Source organism: Amphiura filiformis, chromosome 15 (assembly GCF_039555335.1).
Source record: "Amphiura filiformis chromosome 15, Afil_fr2py, whole genome shotgun sequence".
NCBI lineage: Eukaryota > Metazoa > Echinodermata > Ophiuroidea > Amphilepidida > Amphiuridae > Amphiura > Amphiura filiformis.
The window spans coordinates 22,982,342-22,991,208 of NC_092642.1; the positions used below are offsets into that span (position 1 = coordinate 22,982,342).

Below are 8,867 nucleotides of genomic sequence, written 5' to 3' on the forward strand. Positions count from 1 at the left end.
TTATCATTATTTTTTTGGTTAAATCTGAACAATATTTCCCCTTTCTTTTTATTTGCCAAAACTTTCATGAAACTTAAAAGTGCTGCATGAATGACTAATTCAAAAGAACGTCGATAAACTTTGGCTTATCCTAAATAACCTTGGGTAAAGTAGGAATAATTGTTGCCATAAAGAACGTCTTATAAGCTAATCCCATAAAGAGCGTCTTACTCTCCTATAAGAGAAGCCAAGGTGAATAGGAAACTCAGCGGTGTTTATTGTCGGCAGATCACACGTATATTGACAAATGATGTCCCAATTGCAATGACTTGAATATATTATTGAGGTTTCAATGAGGTTGCATCACATATACCGACAAAAGATTTCTCAATTGTAATGACTTGAATACATTATCGACGTTTCAAGGGGTCCGATATATTCAATTTTAAAAAATGGAGGTTTTCCGATTTTGGAGTTTTTGCGTATACTATTACTAAAAGTAATTAAGATTAAGCATGTTTAAACAATTTTATAACATTAGTTTTGATACGCAAAAACTCCAATATCGGAGGTTTTACGACGGGCGCAAAAACTCCGATTTTGGAGGTTTTGCGTATACTAAAAGTAATGAAGTTAAGCATGTTTAAACATTTATTATAATATTAGTTTTGATACGCAAAAACTCCAATATCGGAGGTTTTGCGACGGGCGCAAAAACTCAGATTTTGGAGGTTTTGCGTATACTAAAAGTAATGAAGTTAAGCATGTTTAAACAATTTTTATAACATTAGTTTTGATACGCAAAAACTCCAATATCGGAGGTTTTGCGACAGGCGCAAAAACTCCGATTTTGGAGGTTTTGCGTATACTAAAAGTAATGAAGTTAAGCATGTTTAAACATTTATTATAATATTAGTTTTGATACGCAAAAACTCCAATATCGGAGGTTTTGCGACGGGCGCAAAAACTCCGATTTTGGAGGTTTTGCGTATACTAAAAGTAATGAAGTTAAGCATGTTTAAACAATTTTTATAACATTAGTTTTGATACGCAAAACTCCAATATCGGAGGTTTTACGACGGGCGCAAAAAACTCCGATTTTGGAGGTTTTGCGTATACTAAAAGTAATTAAGATTAAGCATGTTTAAAAGTATATTACATTTCGGAAGTTTAAATATATAATTATGCTATTCGTGTGGATACGCAAATCCACCATTTAATTCAACTTGAAATATGTTTTATTATCCTTTATTTATCATTATTTTTTTGGTTAAATCTGAACAATATTTCCCCTTTCTTTTTATATTTGCCAAAACTTTCATGAAACTTAAAAGTGCTGCATGAATGACTAATTCAATGAGGTTGCATCACATATACCGACAAAAGATTTCTCAATTGTAATGACTTGAATACATTATCGACGTTTCAAGGGTCCGATATATTCAATTTAAAAAATGGAGGTTTTCCGATTTTGGAGTTTTTGCGTATACTATTACTAAAAGTAATTAAGATTAAGCATGTTTAAACAATTTTATAACATTAGTTTTGATACGCAAAAACTCCAATATCGGAGGTTTTGCGACGGGCGCAAAAACTCCGATTTTGGAGGTTTTGCGTATACTAAAAGTAATGAAGTTAAGCATGTTTAAACATTTATTATAATATTAGTTTTGATACGCAAAAACTCCAATATCGGAGGTTTTGCGACGGGCGCAAAAACTCAGATTTTGGAGGTTTTGCGTATACTAAAAGTAATGAAGTTAAGCATGTTTAAACAATTTTTATAACATTAGTTTTGATACGCAAAAACTCCAATATCGGAGGTTTTTGCGACGGGCGCAAAAACTCCGATTTTGGAGGTTTTGCGTATACTAAAAGTAATGAAGTTAAGCATGTTTAAACATTTATTATAATATTAGTTTTGATACGCAAAAACTCCAATATCGGAGGTTTTGCGACGGGCGCAAAAACTCCGATTTTGGAGGTTTTGCGTATACTAAAAGTAATGAAGTTAAGCATGTTTAAACATTTATTATAATATTAGTTTTGATACGGTTTGCGACGGGCGCAAAAACTCCGATTTTGGAGGTTTTGCGTATACTAAAAGTAATGAAGTTAAGCATGTTTAAACAATTTTTATAACATTAGTTTTGATACGCAAAAACTCCAATATCGGAGGTTTTGCGACGGGCGCAAAAACTCCGATTTTGGAGGTTTTGCGTATACTAAAAGTAATGAAGTTAAGCATGTTTAAACATTTATTATAATATTAGTTTTGATACGCAAAACTCCAATATCGGAGGTTTTGCGACGGGCGCAAAAACTCCGATTTTGGAGGTTTTGCGTATACTAAAAGTAATGAAGTTTAAGCATGTTTAAACATTTATTATAATATTAGTTTTGATACGCAAAAACTCCAATATCGGAGGTTTTGCGACGGGCGCAAAAACTCCGATTTTGGAGGTTTTGCGTATACTAAAAGTAATGAAGTTAAGCATGTTTAAACAATTTTTATAACATTAGTTTTGATACGCAAAAACTCCAATATCGGAGGTTTTGCGACGGGCGCAAAAACTTCGATTTTGGAGGTTTTGCGTATACTAAAAGTAATGAAGTTAAGCATGTTTAAACATTTATTATAATGTTAGTTTTGATACGCAAAAACTCCAATATCGGAGGTTTTGCGACGGGCGCAGAAACTCCGATTTTGGAGGTTTTGCGCACGCTGTGGTGGTTTATTAACTATAGGCTAATAATAGTCACTGTCGTCCATGCGCAAAACCTCCAAAAAACGGAGTTTCTGCGCACGTTATACGCAGAACCTCCGGTTTTGGAGGTTTTGCGCTCGGGCGCAGAACCTCCGGAAATGGAGTAACTACATACATGAACATTCGGATCCCATTTCGTGTCCAGTGTTAACATCGGCGATTGCCTCTTCCAAGTATTTGCCTATAATGAGACTGAATACGAGCGGATCGTAAAGGCCTACGAAAATCCAAATAATCACACCAGTGGACCAGGTTCTGAAGCATTTGCGATCTTCACCGCGCCAAAAAATGATCTTGGATACGGTTACACTGCTGCTATTGGGACAATAGGTATAGCAAGTAGAGATCCTGAATTAGACAACATCCTTGCAAAAGGTCTTTGGAAAGATGACACCTACACTGAAACCGATAGTATCTTTACACCATACATCAGTCCTGATTCAGTCAATGCAAACGACGTTTTGAAGATGACAGCGGTAATATTAACCGAACTGGCCTCAGTGGAAATCTTCTCAGGATATGATCGCAAGAAAATCTGGCGCCGGGTCTTCGCGGGAGCTATGTATGCTAAATACGCTGGTGGTTCAGGTGTGGCTCCATACTTCAGCAACAACTGTCCATACGATCTCGACGAGGTGTTCAAAGACTGCAACGATCCTCTAGATGGAGACGGTCTACTTTCCACTCTTGCAACTCCCACTGTTGCTATGTGGCAAGAACTTATTGATTTCAGCGACATCAAATTGCAGTTTCCTGAGTTAGTGCAAGAGTTCAGCATCTTTGCAAATGCTCTTCAGGTAAGTTTATATACTCATACTCATTATTATTGATGTTTAAATTTTTAAGCGAAAGAGCAATATGATAACGGCACAGGTTATTCCTGGCCCGCAGTCCACTCAATGAATAGTGGGACAATCTGCATATAATATAACAGCCTATAGGCTACAACGTCATTGTCCTGGTTTTCCTCGTCAAAAAATTGAAATTTCGATTTTATTATTGGTAAAAATAATGAATTTAGAAAGTTAATCATCTATGATTTTTTTAAGGTTTTGATTCATGCTAGAATTGTTTTAAATAAGGAGAGATCAATCTATGAATGCTCTATAATTATGTATTTTTTGAAATCACAATATAAACTTCATTATGTTTTACAGATCCTGTCTGCTTCAAGTGGAGGTGAGACTGACAGTGGCAGAACTATCCAGGTTCCTGGGTTGTCAACGGTCACCTTTTTGTCCTACATCATATCAGTTGGAGGAAGCACTGCTTGCGCAGAACCACCCAATCTGAAGCTTAGCGATGCAGCTTACAACGAATTCAAAGCCGGGCGACTGTCTTGCGGTGAATTCTATGGAGGACTACGAGCTTGTAGTACTGACAGTGGGGAGTCGTTTGTCGTCATGAATGGCTTGGTATTCGAATACCAAGAGGGTAAGGTATCAGTCGTGAAAGATGTGCGTAGCTCTCCGCCAGATAACATCAAAGAAGAGCGCATTACTGATATTCAGTTTGGACTTTGCGCTGCAGCAGCTCGCCTGAATTATGTGTTGCAATCAAACGACAAAGATAATCCAGCGCGAAAGGTAATGCAGGGTTTTCTACTTTGGTTAGCTGATATATTAAGTAGTGAGAATCAGTCCCAAGAATTATGTGCCCTTCAAGCAAGAGCAATATACCTTGCAAAAGTGACAGCAAGCCCATGTAATGCTGGCGTGCCCATACCATATCTCAAGTACGATGCTTACAAAGATGTTGTCACCAATGTTCAGAACGTCCTCGAGACAGCATCTCTTAAGCTGACAGACTTCCAAAATCAGATCCGAGCCAGAAAAGCAGAAGAGCGGGAAATTGAGCGACAAGATGAGATAAACCAGAACATCATCAATTCAGGTAAACTCTTAGAAGAGTACATCAGTGCCCAAGCAGATTATCAGAAAGACATAGCAGCAATGTATTCTCAAATCATTGACGATAAGAAGAAGGAGTTGGATCAAGCTCTCAGCCAAATGGATGAGATGAATGCTAAACTATCTGAACAACGTACAGTAGTTGAAGACAGTATTGAGAGGTACAAAGAGGCAGTTAAAGAATGGGTGAATGAACAAATGATCAAGGCATGTTTCGACATTTGCATAAGCCTCTTTACATTGGGGTTTGCCTTTATCACTCCATCTGGTTCCATTGAGGCACTGGAATCTCTCGGTAGAACAGTGCAGAAAATACAAAAGGCTGTAGATATCCTCGATGCTGTAATCAAGACCTACAAAAAATTTGAGGAATTACCGGACGATCCACAACAGGTTATCGACGCTTTAGATGCTGCTGGACTCGATGGATTAGATATGCCTACTGCACTCGAATGGGATGAAATGGAGGTACAAATGGAAGCTACTCTCGCTACTGGACCCGACATAAGTGAGAAGAACGATGTTTCTGCTGCCTTCGCTGTGTTGGTTCTTCGAGGAAAAAATCTCATTCAATGTCAAGATACAGTGCAACAAATTTGTGCAGATTTGTCTGGAGCCGAACAACAGCTTGAACTTGCTAAGATGCAAGAAGAACGTCTGGAAGACTTGAAGGTGGATTTAAGCGCAAAACCGGAAGATCTTGATGTCGCCAATATCGATCTGGTTGGGCTCTCTGGACAACTGATTTTCTTCCAGCGGCAGATGTTGATGACACTTGCCAACACCATCGTTCTACAGGACAGGGCTTTACAGTATGAGTATCTCCGACCTCCAACACCAATCGGTTCCTTTACTTTGCTGAACTTACAACAGACCATTTTGAAGCAATCGATGAGCATCAACGACGGTCTGAATGTTCAGCCGACACCGAGCGAAGTCAAGTTTCCAATCATATACGAAGTTCAGGGAGTAAAAGCAGAGAGCATCACCAACAACAATTGGTACAACTTTGACATTGCGTTAAACAAGCGCGAGTTTATGTCGTACAATTACGTCCGTGTAACTGGCGTGGAAGTTGAGATAGGTGGAATCTCGTCAACAAATAGTGGCAAATACTACACGGAGCTGTATTTCGATGGAGTTCCTTTCTACGACCGAGGCTTTGACAGAGAGATGCTAACATTCCAAACAACTTCACGATTCTACACTGGCCTACAGAACGTAGACACTAGCAGCCATGAATATATACCAAAACGAGCAAAACCAACAGATTTTGATAACAAGATCTCCAATATCACTCCGTTTTCTACATGGCGTGTAAGTCTTCCTTCGACAGCTCCCAGCAATGAAGGCATCGTGTTTGATGACGATTCACGAGGTGTGACTATTCGTCTTGTTTTTCACATCTATGCACAGCTAAAAGAAACGAAGTATGTAAATGCTAATGATGCGCGAAACTGGCAGAGGTCTCGTCAGCTTCTTCTCCGAAGACCGTACATGGAACGAAAGAAAGCCAAAAAGGAGACTGCGACAATGCCTGGTGGATCTAGAAAGAAGCAACGACCGTACATGCAACAAGTGAAAGATGTGAAACAAAAGGTGGCAATGCTAAGAGGAAGGAAACGAAAGACCAGTTGTCAAGGGACAGAAAAGCATCATCTACCTTCAGCAAGGGCACTATCTGCTTCTGATGCGATGAGCACAGCAGAGGTTCTGAGCTTGATGTCTGGCAAGAGTGTATGCAGCGGCTGGGATGTGGTCTTCTCAATGACAGCCGAACAAGTGAATGAACAGCTACGATTGCAGTATGAAGATCGTGAAGGACAGCCAGAATTTCTGAGAGAGATCAAATATACGGAAGAAGGAGTTTCCCCTGACGGATATCCAACGTTTTTAACACTCGATTTCACTCTGGATTGCCCCCTACTTCAATTCAACCTCAACAACAGCGACTACTGCCGCGTATTCATGTACGTGCTGTCTGGTCATTACAAGTATACCATGGAAATCGAAGGCAATCCGATTACTATCACATCTTACGATATTGAAGCGTCCGATGAAAGTTACATTCAAGGTGATGTTGCTTTGGCAAGCATGGAAGGACACATCGATTCCCAGCATGATGTCACAGTCAACTTACGGGAAGGGGCATTCTCACCGAAAATTTCGAAACCGGAATAGACCTGATTGAATTTGCAGCTGCCTTGCAGGCCTTTTTCATGAATTTACCGGATGGATACGAGTTCTACAAACTTGGCACTCTTGATCTTTCTGATTTCTCGGGCCTCCCGTCTTTGACACCATCTGCATTCAAATTCAACGTTCTCCACACTCCTAGCGATCGTGATTTACTCCAGCTGTTCATAGCTACTACAGGGGAATTGAAACCTAACACGCATCTGTACATGTCTGTAGACGAGCCAGTACCAGGCGAGTACGAGAGTTCATTGATCGTCAATTCCAAGATTTTCTACCGAGAGGTGCTCCCTATTGCTGTTGGTGATGGTGGAATTGGTTTGGTCTTGAATTCTCCCGAACCAGCTGACAACGAAGGTGAAGACAAAGAATGGGGTGCCACGTCAACAGCAGGTCTAATAAATGTTCCGTTTCCTGAAACCTGCGTTTCAGATGAATGGTTTAATTCTGGCAACACTCAGAATCATCTACAGAGTTGGGTGAAAGTAGAGAGAGACCAAATTCCTATATCCTTAGCTAACATGGTATTCAAATCGGATGCCAATGGACAACTGCACATGACGTACGAATCCAACGACAACTACATCTTCAAGTATGGCACGAGATCACAATCGATGACGATCTTTGGGACGTCTGACTGGACTAGTATCGGTTATCACGACCATTCGCTCGTGGTTAAGATCACTATGAATAGTATCATGCCACTGAACGTCATTGGCGAAGGACAAGATCAATCAATACAGATAGTCTTCAATGAATCCGATGTCAAATGCGATGGCAATATTGAACCTCCCTCAGGTATGTGTGAGGCAAGTGACCATGACTTGCAAGTTCTTTTTTTCGGTAAATTTGAGGCCTATGTCCCCGGACAACTTAAGAACATCTTTCAACAGCAGTTCCAAACAGTCTCTTTGTTTGCTCTGAAGAATATTCTTTTCCCTGGAAAGAATCTGATTGATTTGAATCAAGGATATTGTCCTGGAGACATGGTGGCATTTGGTAAATTCACCGAGTAAAAAAGCAATGGCCTTTATATACAACCGCCGTGCATCATCTCGACAGCGCTTATATCGTAAACCTAACCCTATTCTTAACCCTAGCCGTAGATCATAACCATGCTAATTATAACCCTAAACCTTAACCCTAACCATAACCCTTAACCTAACCCTAACTCTAACGAAAACCTAAATAGTGAGACTGGATGGCGAGCTGCGTCCATAAGTCAATAAAATGACACAATTTTATATTAAACCTAACCAGCATCATTGCCAATGTTATAAACATGCATCATGACGCTGTATGTGTCATTCCGAAGGCTCGCAAACAAACTTGATTCCATCAAATTCGGAAAAAGCAGAGTCGATGCAACTTTACACAAAGATGGTTGCTCTTGGGACCCGTACAAGAAGAAGGACATCGTAGCCATCGAGGCAGTGCAGAGAAAGGCAGCAAGATTCTGTATGAATGACTACAAGCAACTCAGCAGTGTCACAGAAATGACCAGAGTGCTGGGATGGGAAGCGTTACAAGACAGAAGAAAAGACGCCAGACTCCAGCTCATGTATAGGATCATGAATGGGGAAGTTGGAATTAGAGCGGAAGACTATGTTCAACAGGGTGGAACAGCAGGATTGAAAACAAGAGGAAACAGCAGGAAACTCAAAGGGAGCTGATCAGGAAGGATGTGCACAAATTCAGCTACTTCCACAGAACGACGACCGACTGGAATGACCTCGACGAGACGACAGTGACAGCGACGAGCGGGGAAATGTTCAAAAATAAGCTTCATTAATTAGCTCTTTTCGCGACGCGACGCCATTAAATGCGCATAGACCTTTGACCGCGAAGTTGGTGAAGTACAGCATGTCTGGCAATGCCGACTCAACCAGAACCAGAACCAGAACCAGATGAAGTACCTTCTAATCTACGGTAATCTTTCGATTTCTAGCCATTTTTGCTTTGGTTGATGTATAATAAGATCTCTGTAAAATCGGACTCCTATATCCACTAGCTT

At 40.1% G+C, this 8,867-nt stretch overlaps 1 protein-coding gene across 1 annotated transcript; it reads left to right on the top strand.

Moving 5' to 3' along the window:
- Window positions 1-2,871: 2,871 nt before the first annotated feature.
- LOC140171399 (uncharacterized) lies at window positions 2,872-6,845 on the top strand. The gene is made up of 2 exons (XM_072194645.1): window positions 2,872-3,544; window positions 3,905-6,845. The coding sequence occupies exons 1-2, from the start codon at window positions 3,215-3,217 to the stop codon at window positions 6,836-6,838; spliced, it is 3,264 nt and encodes a 1,087-aa protein (XP_072050746.1). The 5' UTR covers window positions 2,872-3,214; the 3' UTR covers window positions 6,839-6,845.
- Window positions 6,846-8,867: the final 2,022 nt, after the last annotated feature.

Excerpts from the sequence above, each read along its gene's own strand:
- LOC140171399 (XM_072194645.1), top strand. The coding sequence starts at position 3,215 with ATGACAGCGGTAATATTAACCGAACTGGCCTCAGTGGAAATCTTCTCA. Across the intron at positions 3,545-3,904 it reads TCTTTGCAAATGCTCTTCAG|ATCCTGTCTGCTTCAAGTGG; the intron begins GTAAGTTTATAT and ends TATGTTTTACAG.